General features: G+C 38.6%; 1 protein-coding gene across 3 annotated transcripts in view; it reads left to right on the top strand.

The window, feature by feature from the left end:
- Nucleotides 1-24,041, top strand: part of TRIM24 (tripartite motif containing 24) — a 54,889-nt gene extending 30,848 nt beyond the window's left edge. Inside the window, exons 4-19 of one of the 3 annotated variants that reach the window (XM_059473038.1) lie at nt 1,325-1,457; nt 2,713-2,829; nt 3,827-3,941; nt 4,555-4,701; nt 7,307-7,424; nt 8,679-8,944; nt 9,569-9,733; nt 11,213-11,392; nt 13,147-13,282; nt 13,886-13,958; nt 15,258-15,426; nt 15,972-16,270; nt 19,215-19,347; nt 20,307-20,381; nt 21,556-21,705; nt 22,743-24,041. In XM_059473038.1, coding sequence (XP_059329021.1) covers nt 1,325-1,457; nt 2,713-2,829; nt 3,827-3,941; nt 4,555-4,701; nt 7,307-7,424; nt 8,679-8,944; nt 9,569-9,733; nt 11,213-11,392; nt 13,147-13,282; nt 13,886-13,958; nt 15,258-15,426; nt 15,972-16,270; nt 19,215-19,347; nt 20,307-20,381; nt 21,556-21,705; nt 22,743-22,952 — 2,486 coding nt within the window. In that variant the 3' untranslated portion in view covers nt 22,953-24,041. Of the gene's footprint in view, nt 1-1,324; nt 1,458-2,712; nt 2,830-3,826; nt 3,942-4,554; nt 4,702-7,306; nt 7,425-8,678; nt 8,945-9,568; nt 9,734-11,212; nt 11,393-13,146; nt 13,283-13,885; nt 13,959-15,257; nt 15,427-15,971; nt 16,271-18,129; nt 18,856-19,214; nt 19,348-20,306; nt 20,382-21,555; nt 21,706-22,742 lie in introns of those variants that run through there. The other 2 variants (XM_059473039.1, XM_059473040.1) reach the window with 2 other exon arrangements.
- The last annotated feature ends 377 nt before the right edge of the window (nt 24,042-24,418 follow it).

Genomic DNA, 24,418 nt, shown 5'->3' with positions numbered 1-24,418 from the left:
ATTTGGGCCCTGGGAACCAACAATGCTGAATGTGGTGTACAGTACAGCCTCTCTGAGAAATCCTGACTACTCTGTGGTAGAAGAGGTTGTATTTTTCTGTTCTTTGGGAACCTCTTTTGTTTCAGTTTTTTCTCCACTGTGTCTTGTCCCATAGTGTCATTGAAGGAGGATAATAAATGTTACAGGATGCTTACAAACATTCTACTGGTTCTAATATATCCATTGGACTTGCATGATTTTTCTTGTAAATACATAATTTTTAGAAATTGCTATATATTATTTTAAAGATATGTATTAGAATAGATACTTATTTTTGTTCCACCCTATGTAGTACTATGAGGTAATCTATTGCTCAAAGGGTCTCCTCCACCATGGTATTTTGGAGATATTCACTGTATTGTGTATCCCACTTTCACCCGTGGTTAATCAAAAGTGAGTACTGAGTGTACTTTCAAGAGAGGACAAAAGTGGGTAGAAGTGGCTGATGGACTGTTAGGCAGAACAGGACTTGGTGGTAGGAATGATGTCAGTGCACTCAGGTCTCTTTGGGAGGCAGTTTGTTGGTGAGTTGGAAAGAATTTTGGCTGAAGGATATAGATCTGAAAGTAACTTCTTCCATATTTTTGGAGAATAAGTAAATGAATGGGTGTTGATCTGCAGTGAGGGATGGGTAGCAGTGTGAAGCCAGTTTTCATTACAGGCTGTATAATCCTTATGAGCTCAGTGTCCAACCTAACTCCTAGGAAATCAGGCTTTGTCAGTTAAATTGTTTAAAGAAACAGATTCCATTTCTGTGATCTGGTGGTGTTTCCTGCTCCCTTTGATACTTGCTCACTAGAAACTGAATGAGACCTCTCACCCATTTAGAATAGGATCCTGAAGGGAAGTTGATATCTCCTGGTTATTACATTCTGTATGGTCTACACTTTGAATGTCCATGGCTTGATCCTCAAAACCCTTTCCACCAAGTGAGCTGAGAAAGAAGACAGAGTACAAATTAAGTCAACCATCTCCATTTAAGAAAGGAACTTACTGATTGTGCAATGTCTTTTGCAGCTGCAGCAGTACTGGCTGCTCCTTTTGTAAATAGTTTTGTGAGGCCAGAAGAGATTATGTTAAAATAGGTTTAGACATTTTCCATTAGGAAGGGGTGCTAGCTCCATGCTTGAGCAAGAAGAGTGAGACATTGCAGTTTGAACTTATGGCTGTTACAGTCTCAGTGAGGGACCTGGCACACACTGGTACATCTAAGGAAAAACAGGAGAGTGCAAATCTTGAACCAGTTAGTAGACTGACTGTACCAACATCTTCCTTTATTCAACAGAGGCAGTTGGAGTGACCAGTCAGCGACCAGTGTTCTGCCCTTACCACAAAAAGGAGCAGCTGAAGTTGTATTGTGAAACCTGTGACAAGCTGACCTGCAGAGACTGCCAGTTACTAGAGCACAAAGAGCACAGGTATCAAAGCAAAGTGTGCATTTTATCCATCTCACTTGCTGGAGGGTAGCCTGAAGTAGATTGTAGTTCTAGCTGTATGGAGCACAGTCAGGTGGAAAAAGTGAAAACTAAAATTTTCTGCTCAGAAATGAAACTCACAAAAAACCAGAGATTGTATCCCAAAGAATGTGACCCACTTGTTAATCTGGTGACTTGAGCACAAGACCTTTTTTACAGTGAAGTTGTTTGGTCAGAATTTGTTGCAATGCAGCTCTTTAGAGAGTCCTTAGAAAACACAGGGGCTGTGTTATGCAACTGTACACTTACGTGTAATTTCTCCATTTGTCCTTCACCAAGATTATATAACAACATTACCAAACCATTTCAAATGGAGAAAATGGGAATTCATTTTTCTATGAAGAGCCCTTTCAGAGGAAGAGTTAACCTGCAGTTTGGCTAATACTGTACTTTGACAACACTATAACAGTCAAATCTTTGTGTTGCCGTTCTTTTGGTCATCTCTTACTGGTGACTGGAGCTGAAAAGCAGAATTATATACAACTTCTGGGTATAAGGCAAAAATCTTGCTGGTTAACACATACTGTTGTATTTTGGGGCAGATGCACCCTGGTTAAATATTAATATTCTTGTTATACCTGTTGCAACCACCCAAAGAGCTTGCTTGCCTGACCAGGTGAATGTCAGTAGGTGGAGAAGTGTTGGCCATTGTTGCTTCTTGGAACAGGCTAAATATTGCTCTTGCAGGGTTGCAGTCTTCCTCTTTTATTCTCCTTTCCTTAGGATTTATATCTCTTTTATAATGTGCCACCTCTTTTTTTCCTCAGATTGCTAAACTCAGATTTCAGTTCCTTGATTTAAAATGTTGCCAATTTTTACCAACTCAGCAATCTCTTCTGCTTCTGCATCCTTGTCTTGCATGAAGTAATAGCTTACCTGCATTTTCGCATTCAAAGTGATGACTACCACAAAACATTTTTTTTGCTAAAATTAGGCTATGGTCACACAAAATCCTTTTGTATTTATGAAAATCATAAATTCTTACCCCAGTATGACAGAAAATAGACTGTAAATTAAATGTACTATAAATGAAATATATAAGCATTTGCTGACATATGTTTCCATGATGACAGTTAAGTTTTGGATTTGAGTAGCCCCTTTCTTCAATTAAAGAAGTATTATTTTGTAAGTCACTCTGCTCTTTAGCAAGTCTATAACACCTTTTATATGTGTAAATCCTCACTGCTTTTTATTACAGGTACCAGTTTATAGAAGAAGCTTTTCAGAACCAGAAAGTTATCATTGAGACACTAATCACCAAATTGATGGAGAAGACAAAGTACATAAAATATACAGGGAAACAGATCCATAACAGGTTTGTATTAGATTATGAGGTTAAAACTGTGTGAAGGCAACTTTACATGTACTGTAGTTTTTTGAAATGTTTAAGTTAGTGTATTTTGTACCTCCCTCCTTTTATTCTTCCAGAAAGAGGGATTCTAAAGTTCACTCTAGTGGCTGTTGCCTGTTCAGCATGCTTGGCTGTGTTGGGTAATTCTTCTGCTCAGCCTGTGGACTTAATGGGCAGCAGCTCTTGGGTGCAACAAAACAACTTATGCAATAAGGACTGTAGAAGACAGTCTTAAATGCTTCCCCACCATCAGCAGATGAATTTTCTTAGTGTAGATCCCTCGTAGAAAGTGAAAGGTTATGACTCATGTTTTCATAATGTTTGTGACATGTATTTGAAGATTTATGTAGTACTTTTGTGCTTGGGGCTCTATTCACTGGGTACTACAAACCCAGGAGAAACATAAACCTGTAAGATGCAATCTGCAGCGAGCCTTTGTGGCTGCTCCTTCAGCAGAGTTCAGTGCTGCAGTACCCAGGGAGGGTCAGCACAGCTGGGGACGCCAAGTGTGGCTTGAACTCTTCCTTTCATCTTGGCAGTAGAGGTTTCCCCAGGATAACATTAAGCTTTGCTGTTTGAGCACTGTTGCTGAAACAGCTAAATTAGTGCCATTCTGCCTTAGATGGAAATTAGATTTAAGCAGTTTTGATTGGCATGGACCAGTCCAGAAAAGTGCCAGAACTCAGAAAATCAACAACTTCAATTACAATGAGCATTTAATAGTGACAGATCTCAGATTTATGGCATTAGAGTTTGCAACCAGTTAATGAATTTTGTCATAGGTCACTGTTACTTGCTCTGTTTCTCCCAGTAATTTTCCTGGCTCTAAGTATCTGATGATACATGTATTAATTGCTACATTTGACAAGCAGTATTGTAGTCTAAGCCATAGATTTTTTTAAATACTTTTTATATGGGTTTATGAGCTAAAGAAATTATTTTCTATATTGTCTACTTGCAGAATTCTTGAAGTGAATCAGAATCAAAAGCAGGTGGAACAGGATATTAAAGTTGCCATATTTACACTGATGGTAGAAATAAATAAAAAAGGAAAAGCTCTGCTGCATCAGTTGGAGGTAATTTCATTTCTATCCTAAGAAAGAAAAACTTTAAATCTTAATATTTTTTTCTATGTATTCACATTACAGTAAATTTCTAGCCTTAGTCCTCTGTGCATGATTCCAAAGTGGAGAGATGTCCTATACAACTGCTTGAGCAAGTGGGGTTTTTGGTGGAGGAAAATTTGGTTTTTGAGGGGCGGCCAGTTTCTTTCTCCATGCTTTTGCAATTCATAATTACACACATCATGCATGAAAAGTGTTCTGTCAGATCTTTTCATAAATTCAGTAATCCAGTAGCAAATCACAGGAGAGAATTATCTAGAACAGATACCTGGAAAAATAATATCTCCAATTGTGTTTTAAAAAGAGAGTGTGTGTGTGTGTGTAGAGAGGCACACACATACATATATATAAATATATGTTAAAATGTGTCATTAGACAGAAAGTTCTGATATCTTGAGTAAATGTGTACTGACTTTTCTGTTTGATAGCTGCTGCATCAGGGGGCAGGAGTCCTTTTTAGAGGAGCTAAGTGAAACCATTGATCATTGTGAATTACCAGTATGAAAGTTAATGCCTTTTAACTGTAAATTCAACCTTTTGACTGGAACTGCTTTTCTACTTGCAGACTCTGGCAAAAGAGCACAGGATGAAACTTCTGCAGCAACAACAGGAAGTGGCAGGTCTCTCTAAACAGCTGGAACATGTCATGAATTTTTCCAAATGGGCAGTTTCCAGTGGGAGCAGCACAGCTCTGTTGTACAGTAAACGTTTGGTAAGGTTAGGAAGACAGCTCTCTCCATTCACCCAGAGATAGGGTAAACTCAGATATGCATGCACATGCTTGTCTGGAGTACTGGGGTATTAGAATTTTTAATGATTTTTTACTAATTGGAATATTTATATATGGTTGTTATGGTTTTTTCTTAAACAGAAATACAGAATATTTCTGTTAATTTAGCTCTCTGGTCATCATTCACTCCTGTTACAATACCATAGAACTGTTGTAGATCTGCAGAAGCAGGAACAACTCCTTTTCTGTGGGTTGAAAACCATGAAGACATGAAACACAGACAAAAATATGTTGCGTGTCCTACATCATGATTGTGCTTCTTTACAGTACCTATACAGTACAGATGCCACAGCATCTGAGTTCATGAAAAACAGTATTTGTATATCATAGTGTCTGGTATCTAGCATTTAATGTAAATATTATTGTATGTCTTGGTTCTGTCAGGTTCATCTCCCACTGAAAGACTTTCAGAATGGATAAAAATTAAACTAAAGTTTTTGTTTGTCCATACAAACAATTACAAAGCTAAATATTTCATTGCTATAATGACCCTTAAGATCTGAGTGTATGTTGTCTCACTAAGCTGAATGTTCATGATGGACAGAAATCCTAAAAAATTTGGGAAAAGAAAAAAAAAAAAAAACCAACCCAAAAGCTTACCTTGATTTTTCCAAAGGTTACTAGGCTGTACTTGCCTGACAGCAGAAATCTGGGGCAATGCTGAAGAAAGATGCTAGATGCCTTTTTTCCCCAATTCCTATAAACTGGTTCCTGAAGTTTTTTTCTATATTTTCTCATTGGTTAGTTGAGTACCTACCAGGGTATTTGGTGGGGTTTGTTTCTTTGAATTTAAATTTGCTGTTGGTCTTTGGTGGTGTTCCTTCCTTCCTTTTTTTTTTTTTTTTTAATACCCATTATTGATACTGCAGGCTATAGTAGAATTATACTTGTTTTTATCAACTTTAAGTAATTAAATTAATTTGATCTGCCTTACACTGCCTCAGCCAGTAATTTTTAAAAATTGAATAGAGAAAAAGGACATCAAACTGAGTCATATTGTTTATAATTGCTTAGTGTTGCCATCACTCTGCTACATGAGTAAGAAAACAAGTTGTGTTTCACACATCTTAATCATATAAACATTAGGCAGCTGAAAGAAAGGATCATCTAGCCCAGAAAGCTTCAGCAAATGAAAAGTATTTTTCAAAAAAACAGATTGAGCTTTAGAAAGCTGGTGCTGCTTGGGAGTTGAGTAGATAACCCATCTGTGGGCATTTGGAAAAATCTATTTCCAAGGAGTTTTGCATGTCAGACTTGTGCTCCAGCATATCCAGGAGAGAGGAGGGAATGCCCATCAGACTTAAAGGCAGCATTAGAGCTTGGGGGCTGTACTCTCAGGCTGTACTGTTCACTACTACTAACACAAGGTAACCAGGAGGAGTTTATTTACAACACAAGTGTGTGCACAATAGTAGGAAAATAGTGGAGCAAACTGTGGCAGGAATTGTGCGTGACCAGTACTGGTAACAGAGCAAAAGCCTGGAATTTCTGTAGTGTCATCTACTTCATTCTGGTAGTGTACACAAAAATCCTAAGGAAATCTCTAACCAAAATAATAATAATGCACTTAAAGTTTTTTCATGGTCATTTAAAAATCTGGAGTCAACTTAAATGGTTTTTGAGTATGGTCTTAAACTGACCTGCCTAAAATGAAAAGAAAAAAATCTTGTGTCATTTAAACAGTTAAGATGATTTTGCCAAGTAGCTCTCTTTTCCAGGAAATAGTCTATCACTCAAGAAAGACAAGAGTTGAACTCCTCAAGTTTTTTTTTTTCCAGGATCTGCTATGTGTGATTCTAAAATTAGTGCCTGTTAGATTTTGGCATATCAGTTCCTGACATTTCTAGTGAAACAACTGCAAGACAACATTTTCTTTCTAGGCACTAGATAAATTGTGAGCATTTGGTAGAATATTCTTTTGTGTAATCACAGTCCAGTTCTTTGGAACCAAGGCATTGGAAAAATCTGAAAATATCTGTGAATCTGAGTTTTCAAAGACAGTTTATAAAAATCTGTTGTTTGGCTGTCTGAAGAAAACTTAAATTTAGGACAAAAGAAAATTCCCTGTGATCATACTTGTTGCCAAATGAACGGCATACTTTGAAAGAGAAATGAATGGGCTAAAATAGATTCATGGGGGAAAAGCATCAATGGTTATGTAAATCTGAGTAGTTAAATTCATTGAATATAATGGCCAAGTTTTTAGAAGGATATGTATTCTACAGGGAAGAATTGTTATTTTTGTTTTGGCTGTAGTTAATTCTTTTTAAAACTACTTTAGGAATAAGGGAAAGATGTTAAAAATACCTCTTTATTTCTAGCTTGGACAAGTTTCTCTGTCTTTAACCTCAGTTCTCTAGGGGCTTGTTCAGGGGGTTTTTGATAGTGGGTTTTTTTGATTGGTTGCTTTGTTTGGTGTGTGTGGGGGTGTGAGGGGGTGTATTTTTAGGTTTCTTGTGCTGTTCAGATACATGGCTCTGGCCCCAGAGGGAAAAAAACCAAACCCTTGTTTTTGTTCTTGTTCTAGATTACGTATCGACTGCGGTATCTCCTCCGAGCAAGGTGTGATCCTTCCCCAGTGACTAACAATACCATCCAGTTCCACTGTGATCCCAGTTTCTGGGCTCAGAATATTTTCAATCTAGGTATGATACATTTTTATTAGCCTTTCAGTGTCTTGATCCTATTTTGAAAGCAGCTTTCTTTTTGTGACGACAGCCTCTGCGCTATTCATTTCTTCATTTACTCTCCTAAATATATTTCCTTAACTGTGAGAAACATTTACAGAGCATTGCATGGGGAAAAGTAATATTTATGAATACTATGAAAAAGTATTATTACCTTGTTTGGTATTATTACCTTGTTTGATTGGCATATGTGATGGTGAAAATAGCAGCTTTCAGTTTTCTGGTCAATACTTCTAACTTCTGGGTTCTAACACAAGGAACACAGTTGTTAACCTTATTTCACATCCAAAGAAAGGGTTCCTCTGTCAACCAGCACTCCCAGGTCCTTTCCCATGGGACAGCTTTCAGCCACAATGATAAGCACTCTAAGAACTCAACAGCTTAGCAAGGGACTTAAAGGTTTTAGAGGCCTTTCAGGATTTTTACTGTTGTTGTGCTTCCTTTCTCTCTCCACTGTTATCTTGGTGGGCATTTTTGTTTTTCTGTCATGTGCAGAAGTGAGATGTCTGTGGGACATTTTCTGCCTTTCAACAGAAAGTGCTCTCAGTGTACCGGGGTGCAAATGTGTGATTCTCTGTCAGAGGCAGAAAGTGTTATGGCAGTTCTTCAAGGCAAACAAGCTCCTCTTCCCAGACATGAGGACACTGGATGGTAGCAAGGAAGTTCTCCAAGTTCCTTCTTTATAAATAATTTTCTTAGAGACAGGAATTGAAAGTGAAACATGTTTTCAGAAACCAGCTGTCAGGTTGTGTGGTGATAACTCTGAACTGCTGCTCAGCTGAGACGTTTGTCATGAGCTGACTTTTTCCTGTGTTTGGTTGACTTTTTCTTGTGTATATTTATTTCATGAACCTCTGAAATATGGTCCCTTATTTTCTGAAAAGTGCTACAATAGAAATGGCACCTGTATAGACCAGCACTGGGGTTCTTGTAGGACTTCAGGTGACAGATAAAACCAAATCATGTTTATCTATCTAGTTTCAGAAATCACAGCCTTCAGGCCATTTTGTTTATGATCAGACATGTTCAATTTTGAAGATAAGCTAGATATAAGAACCAGTGAAGAAAAATAAAATAAAGTCTGAGTAAAGAAACAAATTACTTCAGAAATGGCTTTGAGTTCTAGTCAGGCTGCATGTCGCTGCCAGTGTGCTGCCATTTCTGCTAACTGCCATACCTCAGTATTGATTTTATTTCTTTTGGCTAAAATAGGTTCTTTAGTAATTGAAGATAAGGAAACTCCACCACATATGCCCAAGAGCCCTGTGATGGAAGCAAACTTGCAGGCACCAGGCAGCTTACCTCCCAACCAGCTCTCCAAGTTCCCGACGCAGATCAGCTTGGCGCAGCTGCGCCTGCAGCACATGCAGCAGCAGGTCATGGCTCAGAGGCAGCAAGCGCAGCGCAGAGCAGGACCTGCAGCTCTGCCCAACCCCAGAGTGCCAGGAGCCATGCAGCAGCCTCCTGCTTCTCATCAGGTAAGCCAGGACTCTGTTCAGATCTCTTTTTTTCCATGGCACTGAAGGAGAAAATAAAGATAACAAAAAAGGAAGCACTTAGACAGACATACATAAGTTCAGCTGTCTCCAGCACGTAGCTGTGTAGATGGTTTAGAGGACATTTTCTTTACTGAGAAATGAAGTGGACATTTTAAACTTGCCTTGCAAAATGCGTGGTAGCACCCAGCCTGTATTTATTATTTAAAAAAAATAAAATCTTGTTGTATCCAGCCATATACAGTGCTTAGCAGCATTTTTCTGGTTTTGTCAAATGATCAAAAAATTAATGACATTAATTTTTTTTGTTACATCTATTTTGCATAACACCCAATGATGTTCTCATGTATCTTTCGAAGTTGGAAACTCTCTCCTTGGCTCTTTTTATGTCTCTTCATATAATAAAATAATTCAAAACTGTCTACTAGGTTTTAACATTGAAATTCAATGCTTTTGGTAATTTAGATAAATGGTGCAGTACTATTTATTTGCATATAATTTATGAGGAGTTTCAGAAGTTTAAAAGGACTCTTTAGTAAAAAATGTGTGAAAATATAGAACAGATCTCAGCTAACTTGCAGAACTGTTTTTATTGTTTTTATGCAGGCACCTCCACGCTTGATTCATTTCCAGAATCATAGTCCCAAGCCCAATGGTTCAGCTCTTCCTGCACAACAGATGAGATTTCCCCCAAATCAGAACCTACTCAGGCCAGCAGTGAAGCCCAACCCATTGCAAATGGCATTCTTGGCACAGCAAGCTATAAAGCAGGTAGAGTGTCTTTCCCTTTTCACTCTCCATTTAGAAATTGAACATCAAATGTCCTTATATCATCTTTTATACTATACTTCTAGAGTGCTTTTCAATTAAAACAGAGATTGCATTATTTTTCTATGACAACATACCCATAGTTTTCTTCATGATGTAACTGTCAAGTTGTTTTCATTTTGACAGTTCTAAGCAGCTGAAGCATTAGGGAGGTGAGCCACTGTGTCTGCTGGGCAGGTGTTTCTTTCTCTTACTTGATATTGCTGTGGTTTCTGACCATTTATGCAAAACTTAGCTTGGCCATTGTCTGCACACTGCAGTCAGTGAGTAGACAAATCAGAAAATCCCAGTTTATCTTGGTAATAGTGGCTTCACCAGGAGCTTGTGAGCCAGTAAAACCTTGACTGAAAAGCTAGAGCTGCCATGGTTCCCCAGGGAATGGGAAATGTGAACCCTTACAGGTGAGGGAAGAAAAGAGAATCCACAATTGTGGGACCCCTGCTGAGTGAGACTGATCAATGCCCAGCTGATCAGCAGCTGAACTGGGGCAGAAGCAAACACATTGGTGTTTAGGAAGCCTCATCTTCATTAAAAAACATATTATTACTGGGTATAGGTAAGCAGGAAAGAATCAAACAAATCTGTCACCTGAAAAGGGGGGTAATACCAGTTATGTTTGCAGTGTTTATGATTATGAGAACTAATTCAACTAAATGGAAGAAAGCTGAACAATATCTAAGAGAACTTGTGAGAATAAAAAGTAAGTCACTTCTATTCTGTGCCTCTGAAAAGAAGGCTGGCCTGTCTACAAGCCTTTCTTTCAAGATACCTCATAATTCAGTAATGTCTTTCTGAAACTAGAGGCCAGTAGATAAAATGACTGACTAAAAGGAAATTGAGCAGAGTCCGATTTTGCCTGCAGTTGCCAGGAAATTCCATTAAAGTCATTGAAAACTGCATTCATCTAGATGAGAAAGAAATTTGGTCTGACTTGACTGTGCACTTCATATAATGGTGTCAAATATATATATGGATGGAGATCCAGTCAGCATTTCAAATTCTTAATGACTTTATGTTGTTAAGGGAACATCAAAGACTTCAAGGCATGCAGGTTTATTTGGTAAAGCACTGGAGCAGTTGTGCCTTCAGCCTATTACCTGTAATATTTTTATTTAACAAAAACTTACTTTTCTTCCTCAACACTGTCAATGCAGCATGAAATATTAATAGATACTTAGCACTGAGGCATAGCTTTGAATTTAAGAATTTGCATTCATTTCTTCTATTCATAGTTTTCAACTACTTGTCATCATCTTGTGAGATTGGTTTATGAAATGAGATAACTTCAGAGTAAATCAGGATTTTATGTTTGAAGTCAGCTTCCTGAGCTAAGCTGCTAGTTTTGTCAGTATATTCAGTTAGATGTGACCTGTTGCAAAGAAAAAAAAAGCTGAATTGTGGATTTTTGTCTCTTCTCTTTAGTGGCAGATCAGTAGTGGACAAGCTCCATCCACCCCTTCTACTGCAAGCAGCTCCACATCGACTCCATCCAGCCCCACAGTGACCAGCGCTGCTGGATGTGAGGGGAAGAATTATGGCCCCCCTGTGATAGATTTGAGTTCCCCAGTGGGCAGCTCCTATAATCTGCCATCGCTCCCTGATGTGAGTGTGACACAGAGGCAGTGTTTTACAGATTCTATTTTGAAGTCTTAACGTTTGTGAGAAATAGAAACCTTTAAGACTGAAATTCTGTTTGTCAAAATGAAACAGTTCTGGGAAATAAACATTGCAGAGTTGCCTGCACGTTGCTGGAAATACTCAGAACCATTCTGGGAGACATCAGTTAGGACAACTAAGAAAGAAAAGTAGGATTACAAGTTGTAATTGTAATTGGACATGTTTATTTATATGCTGCATATTTTTCTGCAGCCCTCATAATGATCCTTACAAAATTCTTACAAATATGTGTTAGCTTAGCTTTCATTTACCAGTGTCTATAGATAGCAGTGGTTTGCTGATGGCATTTCTGGTATATTTTTAACATTTTAAAAATCTCTTTTTAACTTATTAAAGGAGCTATCTTAAGTAGGTATTATTGGTTAGTATACTGGATATATTCCTTATGTCTTTTCCTTTTGGCACTTCTTTTCTTCATATATTCTCTAATGTGCCTCTGAGCTGGTGACAGAAAGAGCATAGTAAGGTCATAATTTCTTAACCTTCTAAGCTTCTCTTTTATAGTATGTATAAAAGAGAAGCTTAGAATCATTTGTTTTCTGAATGGTACATGTTTTCCAGAGGTCCATGTTGGAGTTATTGAGTCTTAGGTGATTTTAATTTTCCACATAACTGCCTAACCTGTTTTTTGTGGTCTAAGGTTTGTAGATATCTGAAGTGTCATGGTTTTCTAGTCACAGCTTGCTGTTACTTCCTTTATCTCCTATCCATGCTTTGTTTTTACCTACATACTGTGTGTTCTCTTTATTAAAATGGAGCACATAGGCTACAGAGTCACAGTATTTGTCAGATTTCAAGGGGGAGCTACACAACATGGTCATTAAACTGCTGAGTCTGTGAGACATTTTAGCATATTTGTTTCTGTGACAGTATTATGAACTCTTCTGCTTGTATGTGAGAGTTCATGCTTTTAAGATACATGGCCCCAATCACTGTAAATGTGCTGAGCTTGCCAAGGCTGCTGCATCCACTTTGGATACGTCTTATCAAATGTTATCTTACCTATTGGGAGAAACCAAACATTTCAAAAAATCATTCCTCCTCATCAAACCAGAACATGTAGTTTTTATGGAAAGTTAGAATGCTGCATTGGGAGCCCCAACTGAATAAAATTCAGTTGTCTGGCCTGAGCCATGGTGGAAAGAGCAAGTGTTGGCTTGCTGTTTCCATTTTGAGTCAATGTGCATGGCTCCTTTCCAGAGGGTATGTGGGACAGATGGGATTGAGTGTCCTTTGAGTTTCTTCCAGTCCTGTTCAACACCCATGGATTAAGGAGTAGTTTGTGTATAGCATATTATCTTTTTAAGAGTATTAATGTGAGCAAGTCCAAGGAAGGTGTGGGGATAAACTTACTTCAGTGTGTGAAAGCTCCATATTTGCTTTAAGCCTTCTCTATAGCCTGTGGAGAAAAATCGACACATACAGAATTATCTGCTCTTAAAGCGAAGCACTGTCTGGATTTGGCTGTTTAATTTTCTTTTTAGGGAAAGCAAGATTAATGTTTTAAAGTAACCATCTCACTTTTGGATGGGTAAACTTTGGTGAAATGCACTTTGGTCTTTGCTTTCAAAATAGCAGCATGGCAGAGGCTTTTTGGTTTTGTTTTGTATTTGTTGTTTTGGAGGCGTTTTTTCCCCTTCCCAACACTAACTGCTTCCCTTTGCTTCCCCACCTTTTAGATTGATTGTTCAGGAAACATCACACTGGATAATGCTGTAAGGAAGGATGGCACTGTAGAGCAGAATCAGCCAAAACCCCCTTCAAACAGGACTGTGCAGTCACCAAATTCCTCAGTACCATCACCAGGCCTCTCAGGTAATTGAATGTGGTGCAGTATTCTATTTAAGTGGTGCAATTGAAAAATCAAATGTGGCAATGTTAACACTGACATCAGAATTAATTCTGTTTTATATTAAACATGAGAAATAAGAAAATGAACACGAAGTTGTAGAAACCCTGATAGGAGGTAGAGTTGAGATAATATTTTAGCAGCACTAACAGCCCACTCAGCCTGCTCAGGGCTGCTGCTCAGCACTCTGCCTCACAAGGCTGTTGGCTCTGTGGGCCCCAGACCTTTGGTCTCTCTCATATCTGTCCCCCAGACTGCTTCCTCCTCGCAGCTTCGAGTTTCCTGGCAGTTCTCCTGAGAGATCTGCTTGGATTTAGTAAGACAAAAGAGCCTGCAGTGATCAGGTGGAGAGGTCAGCCAGGCAAGGTACTCACCCATCAGCCTGCTTGCATGTATGAGCCCTTTCTTAGTCCTCTTTCCCTCTGTGAGCTCATGCCTCTCATCCTTTGATGAAAATGTTTAAAATGAGATATTTCTCACCGCAGGAGAAATTTTCCCCAAAATGTGTGTACTTCTCTGAGTCACATCTCAGGCCTGTGTTCTGTTCTAATCTGATCCTTCTGTCCTAGGAGGAATCAGTGTGACAAACGTACACCCTCCAATTCGTTCACCCAGTGCCTCCAGTGTTGGGAGCAGAGAGAGGTAAGGAAAGTGTGAGAGAAGGAAATGCAACTTCCACCTCCACAGAGCACGCCTGAGTCTCTTCTCTCTTTAATGCATAAAGATGTGGATTTGTCTCACCTTCTCTCTTAACAGGTCAGGCCTGATGGTTGTTACAGCACTCTTTGCATTCTAAAAGCAGTAATTTCATTTGTAATGCATTAATAGAACATCTAAAGATGTATTGACTGTAAATGAGGGTTAGGTTGGTGTTATTGAAAGAATACCACTTATAAATTAGGTTTTAAGTTCAGAAAAATCAGCTAAAGGAAAAAGCTGCATATTAAAGGCCCTTGTGGAACTATAAATTACTCCAAAATTAAGGAACTGATGCTACAAAGAGGGTTATTAAGCATTTTCTGCTACAAACCAGTTAAGTGAGCACTAGATATCTACTGAGAGTCTACACAAATGTTTTTATCCCTGATGGAATATTAATGAACAAATATATTTACACAGCGTTGTTTAAAGAGTGCAGATCTGTTAATGCATTGCAATAAATTAGAGCATGCATCTGACATGAGATTAATTTTTCATGCAGAGAAAAATCAGATGACATTCATCCTACTTGAGTTGGAAATGCAGGTGCTTTTTAATCTGGAATACCTTTTGCTCTATTCCATTTACATGGTAAATTCTGTGAAGGACTCTTATGAACAGTTTAAATGAATAGTTTAAATGGTTGTTTGAAGAGTCTTTACTTGCATTTAAAAATGTGATTTGATATGCTGCTGCTTGAATTAATTTTGTTAGATTTAAATTCTTCACTTTTATTTTAAAAGATGAGCAGGTATTTTAAAGTTTGATTCTCCATTCTCATCTTGTTAGGACTAAATACATGAAAAAAGACAGATCTAGTTCCAAAAGTAGAGTCCAAGTTTTGGTGGAGCTGCAAGGCTCTAAGTTTCCCAAGATAATATAAATATGTATTTTATCTGCTTTTTTTGGTTGTGTAGTTTACAATGTCCAGTGAAGGTGCTTTTTTGTGCATGATTTGAAAGAAACTGAACTTTACAAATTTTGCACTAGTGGGTCAAACCATGAGTAATTCTCAAATTTTAATGGTGGAGCCATTAAAATTTTCCCATTTGGTAATGCTTTTTCAGTATACATCAAAGGAAATAAGCTTGGATGTTGCATTCCATAAAGAGAATAATACTCAGGATTCAAAGAAACAAAGTAGATTCACATCCTGAGGTCTTGGAAAGCATCAGTGTACAAAAGGTGTCCAGTTCTGACTGCCAATTTCCTTTTTTTCCTGCCTCTTCCTGTCATTTGCAGTTCTGGCTCCTCCAGCAGGCCACCAGGAGCTGATTCCACACACAAAGTCCCTGTTGTTATGTTGGAGCCCATCAGAATTAAGCAGGAGCCAAGTCCCTCAAACGAGACCTTTGATTTCCCCATCGTGGTGGTGAAGGAGGAGATGGAGGAGGAACCCCGGCCTCGGAATGTAATGTTTGCAGCTGGAAAGAGCTCCTTTCTCTTGGGAGGGCATTTTGTATTTATGGGGACTAAAATAATTTACTTGTATTCTCTTGGGAACTGTTTCAGGGGAAAACTAAAAAACAAAGTAAAAGGAAGAGGTGAAATTCAAAATCAAACTAGCCTACTGCCAATTAAATTAAATGGTGTGATCAGACTGCTTTTATCCATTGAAAACCTGGGAAATCCAGGAATAACTTTCAGAGATGACATTTTCAGGTGCTGCTAGGAAATGTTTCTAGTCATAGTGCAGGAATATCCATAAACAAGGTACTAGATTTTTGGGCCATCAGAGATTAGTTTTTTTATTGGTGGAGCAGTAAATAGCCTTTCACAGCTAATTTCTGGTGTTCATTTGCCTGTGTTATAGATGTTAGTAATTTCTGCATGCATGTAGCAAGTTGTATGGCTGCTGGTATATAAATCTGTTATTCAGGTCAGTTAGCACATTTTTAGGGTCATGTAAATTCACATAAATAATTGTAATCTGACTTCCTTTGTTTCTTCCTGCAGTCCATACTTACTTCCTTGCTGCTGGATACCAGTCACAATTCCACTCCTGAGGAAGCTCTGCTAAGAACAGATGCCCCAGACAGCACAGATGACCAGCCAGGGGCACTGCAGGAGAACACATTCCCTGGGAAAACAGGATGGATGGGATCCTCCCACGCTGGCGAGGGCAGAAAAGAGGATGATCCCAATGAAGATTGGTGTGCTGTATGCCAAAATGGAGGGAAGCTCCTTTGCTGTGAGAAGTGTCCCAAAGTATTCCATCTTTCCTGTCATGTCCCTACACTGATGAGCTTTCCAAGGTAATTGACTTTATAAATTCCATCTAAAATTGCACTAGAAGACATTTGATTTCTATTGTGAAACCCAGGGTAAAAAGTTTCAGTCTCAGAGGAAGAGCAGTGCCTTCTTTAAAGTCTTTTATCCAGGATGGAGAAAATCTGAATTTTCATGAAACTTCAGCTTAATTGTAATTTTTCTACAAAATCTAATAAAATTCTTCACTTATTTGACAATTAAGCAAGATCACATCTAGGGCATCTATTATTAAAACTGGGACACAGAATTAGCAATCTGTCATAAAATGTTTTAAGGGTGAATGAAAATAGTTAAATTCCTTAATAATAATGATTTTTTATAAAAAAAAAGAAAAAAGAAGATATGTCTACAGGAAAAATCTGAATTAAATATATTACTTCAGTGCTTAACATGGCTAGACTCCAAGCATGGGATGTGTAGTGACTGACATATTTTATAACAGCCAGTGTTGAAACAAGCATTAGGCTTTCTTGGTTGGCTGTTACAAAACCATTGCTCAGTTTCTTGACTTTCAAAATCAAGCCTTAAGTAGATTATTGTTATAAGCATTACTGGCATTTGCTTCTGGAATTAGTGTCTTTAAATGAAATAAAGGGCATTTGTCAATGCCCCGGCTTGGAAATGTCATGCAATAAGCTTGTTTGCATTAAAGGATAGAAACATTGGTCATAACATGCTCGTTGGGTAATGCTTTTCTAAATATTAGGTTTTCTGATTAAATATCAGCATAGTTAACCGGTGTAAAACATTTGGATAGCAACTTTGATTAGCAGGTTGATCATCTCTGTACTACTCTGAACAGGCATACTTCTGGAAGTGTCTTTCTTTTAAATGTCAGTTGAAATGGCATATCAAAATGGTTCTCTTACTTTTTGAAACTTCAATTTCCAGCTGTAATGCTACATTACAGCTTTATGCCATAAGGAAAACCCAGTAAGGTTACAGTAAGTACTTAAATTAATAAATATCTTTTCTGGCAAGGAAACAAAAAGTAATCCTGAGGCAGGCAGATAACTATGCATTACAAGACTTTGTTTCTGTTAAAATTAAATACTCAACAGCAAGTCTTTAAAATGCTTCATTTTTTCTGGATCATTCAGTGGAAACTGAGGTAATGATGTCTGAGGGCAAGAGAGCCAAAACCCACTTTGGTGGCAGGTGTTCAGATCTGTAAAGGTGCAATATTGCTCCAGGTACTCTGTGTTCCTGGGCTCCAGAGCAGTTAGGTGAAGTTTCCTCCTGACTCCTGATGTATCAGGTTTATGTTCTCATCTTTCTGGGGTTACGTGCTTTTTTCCCTCCCAACTCTAAATTTGCCAAACAAACTTTAATCTCTTAGCATTAGTTCCTTCAAACACACAAAACAATTCTGTTATTATTGTGTCAGGGGTGTCAGTCTGCTGCTTTCATGGTTGTTTTTTTTTCCTGTTTCAGGTGGATAGAGAAATTTCATAGGTTCACAGAGTCACAGGGTGTTTTGGGTTGGAGGGACCTTTAAAGACCCTCTAATTTTAACCCCCCTGCAACACTCAGAGACTTCTTCAACTAGGAAAGGTTGCTCAGAGCCCCATCCAACCTAGCCTTGAATGTTTGCAGGAATAAGGCATCCACCACCTCTCTGGGCAATCTGTGCCAGTGTTTCACAGTGTCCTCACTGTAAAAAAGGTTTTCCTTGTATCCAGTCTGAATCTACCCTCTTTCAGTTTAAAACCATGTTCTCATGTATATTAATAAGGCCACAGCATCTTTTTTCCTTCACTCCAACCTACCACATTCCTTCTGAGTCTTGGATATTTTAACACCTCTTTCCTCTAATTTTTTCTTTGTTTTCTTGTATCTCAAGGTCTCTAGGTCATAGCCTGTATTAATTTTTGTGTATCTGCCACATCATTTCTGTGAGGCTAATCCAGACACAGAGATGACACTGTCATAAATCACTCTGTGAAGTTAAGACAGTAGAAAGTAAAACTTCTTGAAGCAAAATGCCCATCATTCAGCACTGCATGCTGAAACTGGCAGATGGTGAAAATCTTTGCATCACTCTGAATAGAAAACAGTAAGATTTTCTTTTTAAATCTGTGAATTCTTCTGCCTTACTGTTGAAATAAAGGGTGCTGCAGAAACTATTTCCCATTGATGAAGACTCTGTTTATCATAACATACTTCTGGGTAAATGCATACATTTGGTCTCACAACTGGTTATTGCTAGATTCTGTCTATTGTGTGACAATTCAGCCCTCTGGTGGTTATCTGCAAGCATGCAGTTTCTTTTTGCAGAGAACTATAGTAAAAAAATAGACTCTTCATAGGTTTTTTTCCAAAACTTTCAAGTTCAAAAATTGTGTTCAACAATCAGTAGACATAGCTTGCAGAACTAATTATCTTATAATCTCATACTGATTTTTAGATCTCCAGTACTGTCTTATGCAAACTTGTAAATTCATGAATATTAAATGTTTTCAGTTTTACAAAGAATCCTGTCTATGGTAATCTCTGTAGATTAGTAATGTGCTGTAGGATCAAGCTTGTAGAGGGCATGTAGTTCTCACCATATAACACTAAGACTTTGCCTTCTCTTCAGCCCATATGACTCCTTCAGTCTCTTTGTAGTTATGGTTGTACAGGGCTTTCATAGTGCTGTCCTTAAATCCTGTGAGCTCAAATGAAAAAACTCAGGATTGACAAAGGTAGAGACCATCCGTCTCTCTTTCTGCTAGAACACCATTAATGGCACCAGTGCCACTAAAAGGAAACAAAGCTGTAGTAAAGCATTTTTGCCAGCAGCCTTTTGTACCACCACCAAGAAAACAACAGAGATGCAGAGAAAACTCACCCCACAGCTGAGGGATTTACCCAAAAGTATGTGGAAAGCCTTCCACAAAGGAATGCTCCCTCATTGAGCTCAATGTGTCTGTCTGTCTTCCTTAGTGGAGAGTGGATCTGTACATTCTGTCGGGATTTGTCCAAGCCAGAAGTTGAATATGACTGTGATAAACCTGCTCACAGCTCTGAAAAAAGAAAATTAGAAGACACCATGGGTTTGGCACCCATAGACCGCAGGGTAAGGATAAAATTTTTATTTAAAACTTTGAAGCCGAAGCAATTTTGAGCTGTGTTAGAAACTTTTGTCAGTGTTTATCTGTTTTCAGTTGGCAACTTGTGTAAATATGCTGAAATGAGTATTTCATTTGGGTCTTAGTCTACATGTAGAATGATGGAGACTCCCAGGCTCACGATGTATGACCCTGATTATGCAGGAGATTGTGATGGGATTTATTGCTAACACAGTATCTAACTGTTGCCAGTGCAATGTGTAATATAAGCAGGTCGGAAGGGCTGTAACATTGGGTCAGCTGGAATCATGCAGGTTTGCAGAAAGCACAACTGCAAAGCAGCAAAGCACCCATGGAGCTACATCAGGATTTTATCCCCACCTGTTACTCCCCTGTCCAAACCTGAGTGTTCCCATCCTCGGGCTGGATGAGCCCTGCAGGGGTGGGATCCACCTGGAAGCTGCCCCCAGCCTCAGAGGTCACTTTGCCATTTGGCCCAGGCTCCAGGAGCATTTTGTGCCCTTTGTAGGCCCATGTGTACCAAAATCAGTCACAGCCATCATCACTTCCCTACCTCTGGAATGCATTAATTATGCAAGCATCCAGACAGCTCCTCCTGCAATTCCCACCTGGTGTTCTTATCTTAGGACAGATCACATTGCCCATCAATTGTGTGTGTGTGTGGAGGACAGACTTTGTCACACCATTATTTACATGTGTCTGTTTGTATTTTGCATTAAATGTAAGTTATAAGCCTTGTAAAGATGCTAATAACGGACCAGCAAGCATAAAATCACACAGAAGTATTTTTCAGAATCTCTTTCAAGGTTCAAGATCCAGTTAATTATATAGGTGTACACAAAGAAAAAGGGGGAATACTGAGTTCTGTATTTTCTATAGTTTGTGATTTTAGAATAAGCTGTGTAGGATTCCTGAATTACTTCAGTATCCATTTTTCTTGGCACAGAAGTGTGAAAGACTGCTGCTATACCTCTACTGTCATGAAATGAGTCCTGCCTTTCAAGATCCAGTTCCTCCCACAGTATGTACCTTACTTCTTTCTATTTTATGTTAGCAGCATATTTGCCATGTTTCTAGTGGCATTCTAAAGTCCATTATCATAAGTCAAATTCCACAGACATTCAATGTATTAAACATACTTAGTTTTATTCAAACTGTCTGAAGGGGGAAGTTAAAAGTTGAAGCATTGGGTTGGCAGGGGATTTACAAGTAAAATTCCACAATAAGTGATTTTACTTAATACTTCAAAAATAGTTTAAAAAGTAATTTCTAACACTGCTGATTTCATACCCTGAGTTACATCACTGAGAAGGTAAATTGGGATATATTTGGGGGTTTTAAACATTACCTGATTTTGAGAATTGGGATACTCCATAGTACTAATATGAAATTGAATTTCTTATTGACTGGAAATTTGTTAGTTTGAAATGGTAAACAGTACCTGGGTGCAGTAGGAGTCCAAAGATACAAAGAGCTACCACTGTGATCAGATGAAAAGGTGTTCTTCATGACAAGTCAATGGAGAAAGAGTTCATCAAAAAGCAGTATGTTCCTAGGCAGCCTTTACTCCATTTGAATAAGAATTTTGAAGAACATTCCACAGAGTTTAAGAATAAAAAATGGTACAAGAGATTAATTGATTATTCATATTATGGTCATGTGTTAATAAATTCAGGTATTAAAAACATGCATCCAGTTAGGAGAAAGTAGGAAAAAAACATATTACTACTGGTTTTCATTGTTATTTACTTTCTTCTTCTTTCTAAAGAAAAAAACTCTTGATCCTACAGCCACAGTTTAGGTATGAAAACCACTGATATCTCTAAAATTTGCCATCATTTCAAAGGATTTATTTCATATGGTGGTCTGAAACTTAATAGAGAGCTTATTTGACTACATCTGAAAATAACATCCAAACCAACTCACTTGCTCTGTTATATGTACTTAGTGGAGGTTTTATGTGTTTCTCTTTGATTTTAAAATAGGCATTGGAAAGACTATACTTTAGCCAACAAATTGTTATACATCACTGTTAAACCAGAAACTGTCTGCATTATGTTAGACGTGCAGTTCTTGTATCTTTGAGTTGTACTTTTAAGATGAGACTAAATCTTGCCTACTCCCTCAAATCTAAGTGTTTAAAAAACAATAAATTATGAACATGATTGCATTTTGGACTTTTTTTCCACACTTAGGTCCCTGATTACTACAGAATAATCAAGAAGCCTATGGACTTGTCAACCATCAAGAGAAGACTTGAAGGGACCAATTCATTCTACACAAAGCCAGAAGATTTTGTGGCTGATTTCAGACTGATTTTCCAAAACTGTGCTGAATTTAACGAGGTTAGAAAAGTAGATACTTTATCAGCTTTGTTGGCTTAGTTGTTTTCAGTATAACTGTAATGGGGGTACAACTTACAACACAAGAATTTATTGTAGTAAACTTACTTTGATGATGAGACTGTAGTGAAAACACAGATCAGATTTGACACTGCTTTGGGTTGAGGTAACTCTGCAGTGGAGATCTTTCCACAGAAGGGAGGAGAGTGGTAGCAAGCACAGCTGAATGGCCTGACAGCAGCTAAAGAAAAGGACAGTGTTTATCATACAGGTTAATGTTGGGCATTACGATCTAAAAATTGGTTTCATCCTGCTTGTGTCAGATCTTAAATTCAGTGGGGTTTTCATTCTGGGATCCCTTATGATTTCAAGTTGCATGTAATAGTTATTATCCCCTACTGCACATAAGGGAATATGTGGAGAAATAGGGTTGCACGTTCTGAGTGGGCCACAAAATTAGAGAGAATTACAGTGGGAATAAAGGCTTTTCCACATGGCTTCTGTGGGGTTCTCATCCAGTCACCCTGAGAGCTAGGACTTACTCCTACACTGGTGATATCTGCTTCAGGAAACTGGTAGCTATGGTGGCTGTGGATGACTTTAGGACTGCTCAGTCTTCCATGTTACACTCATTATCTACAAAGTAATATTTTATGTAACTAAAAGATCTGTAAGCTAGAAAAGTTTCTAACACCCTAAGGGCATATCTGTGTTTCACAACACAACACAACTGTGTCCCCCTGCTCCCACCCAGTCAGGATTTAAGAGTTTTTAGAATCTTTACACAGCTTTGAGTACCCAGGCAATGTGGCTTTTGTGAGTGGCTTCTATGTTCACCTGTTAGAGAAAAAAAATCATTGGTGGTTGTTGGCTGGAAAATCTGCCCTCACTCTTCATTTTTGTGCTCTTTGGGGCCCTGTGCTCCATAGCCATTCCTGCTGATGAATAAGTTTTTATTTGTAGTTTGTACCTAAAAGAGCTAATGTGATCTAAGTCCAGAGCTATTTCACAGTGCACTGATGTTGTTCATTCACCCACAGCCCGATTCAGAAGTGGCTGATGCTGGCATGAAACTCGAGGCCTACTTTGAAGACCTCCTAAGGAACCTTTATCCTGAGAGAAAGTTCCCTGTACAGCCAAGCAGCCAGAGTGAAAAAGATAACCCAGAACCTAGCGATGACTCGGATGATGACTTTGTACAGCCCCGGAAAAAACGCCTCAAAGGAGAAGAGCGGCAGTTCTTTAAATGAGCCACATGTGTTACTACAGAAAGTTTTTTAAAAACTGAAAATATTTATCACTGGTATCACTGTTTTGACTTGTAGGTTTGTGAATATTTACTAGACTTTCTACCCCCTGACTGAAACACAAATCTAATGGAGATCAAGGCATGTGAAGAGCTTCTCTGAAGTTCAAACCTTTCATCTCTTTTCTGGAGCAGCTCAGAAATTGCCATTTGCGTGGGGTGTCAGCTGTTTAACTTTGCTTTGAAGAAGTTTGTACAGAATTGAACTTCAAAACACAACATGAGTTCAACATGTGGCTTTCTGAGTTTAAAATGTGATCTCACCAGACTTTTAATTTTACCAAAGGCATGTGGCTGACCATAATTTGATCTCTCTGTACTGTATTTAACACAAGCCATGAAAAAAGATGGTGTAACACTGTTGTCCTGCAGTACTGGTTGGTATAATGAGAGTGTAGTTGCCCCCAAAGAAGTTACTGGAAATTTTTAAATGTAAGGGAGAGGGTATTAAAAATAACTTAAAAAAAAAAAAAAAAAACAACAACAAACAAAAACAAAGAAGAGGAATTTGTGTGAGAGTTTCTAATGGAGGAAGTAAAGAACAGAATATTTTGGTTTGCGCCATGTTTCTCACCACCAGCAGGAGCCAGTGGTATTTCTGTACTATTTTAACAGGTGTCTCAAGTGTGATGTACCTCTGTTTAATGAAGTTGGTGGGAAAGTCTTAAGTGGAAAAATGTTTGTTTGCAAAAGCAGTCATTTTTGTGAATTTTTAAAGAGGGGAGAAAAAGCATCCTTTCTGTGCACAATTTCTTGTTCTTTTCCTACATTTCTAAATATGTCAGAATGCAAGCAGTATTCACTTGGGAGTACACAACTTTGAAGAGAAAGATATTGCTGCTCTTCAGCCCTCCATCTGTCCCTGATCACCAGAAAACGAAGATGAATTACCTTATTTTGTTCCGTCTACTTTCCAGAAGCTCTGACAACAAGCTTGGGATTGCTTCTGCCCTCGGAGCACACCTCCAGTGAAAGCTTTCCATCAGTTCTGTGGTTCCAGCTGGCTCCCTGAAAAACTCCAAACTTCATCTGACTCTGACCTTTTATTTTAAGGCATCTCCAAGGGCATTGCTTGGGGTTTAATTTCTGTGGGGGAAGATTCCCTTGACTTTAACACTGCTGATGGATGATGTCCCCAGGCTGGAAGGGAAGGGGTTTGGGGTCTGGGACATACCTGGGGGTGTGCAGGAGCTCTGGGAGGTCGGCACTGGGAATCGTTGTCTGAGCCCCTCTGCAAACGCCCCGTGCCGACATTCCCAGGGAAAGGCAGCTGTTCCTTGGGGTAATTCTGGGGTGTCAGGGGGTCTGTCCAGGCTGAAGCATCTCCAGGTGCCTGTCAGAGCAGCCCCTCGCCGAGGAGCTGCTGGCAGCCCTTTATCCACATCCATCCCAGTGCCCGTCCCAGGGTGT

Source organism: Ammospiza nelsoni, chromosome 5 (genome assembly GCF_027579445.1).
Source record: "Ammospiza nelsoni isolate bAmmNel1 chromosome 5, bAmmNel1.pri, whole genome shotgun sequence".
NCBI classification, from domain to species: Eukaryota; Metazoa; Chordata; class Aves; order Passeriformes; family Passerellidae; genus Ammospiza; species Ammospiza nelsoni.
This window is presented reverse-complemented; position numbering and strand designations above follow the sequence as displayed.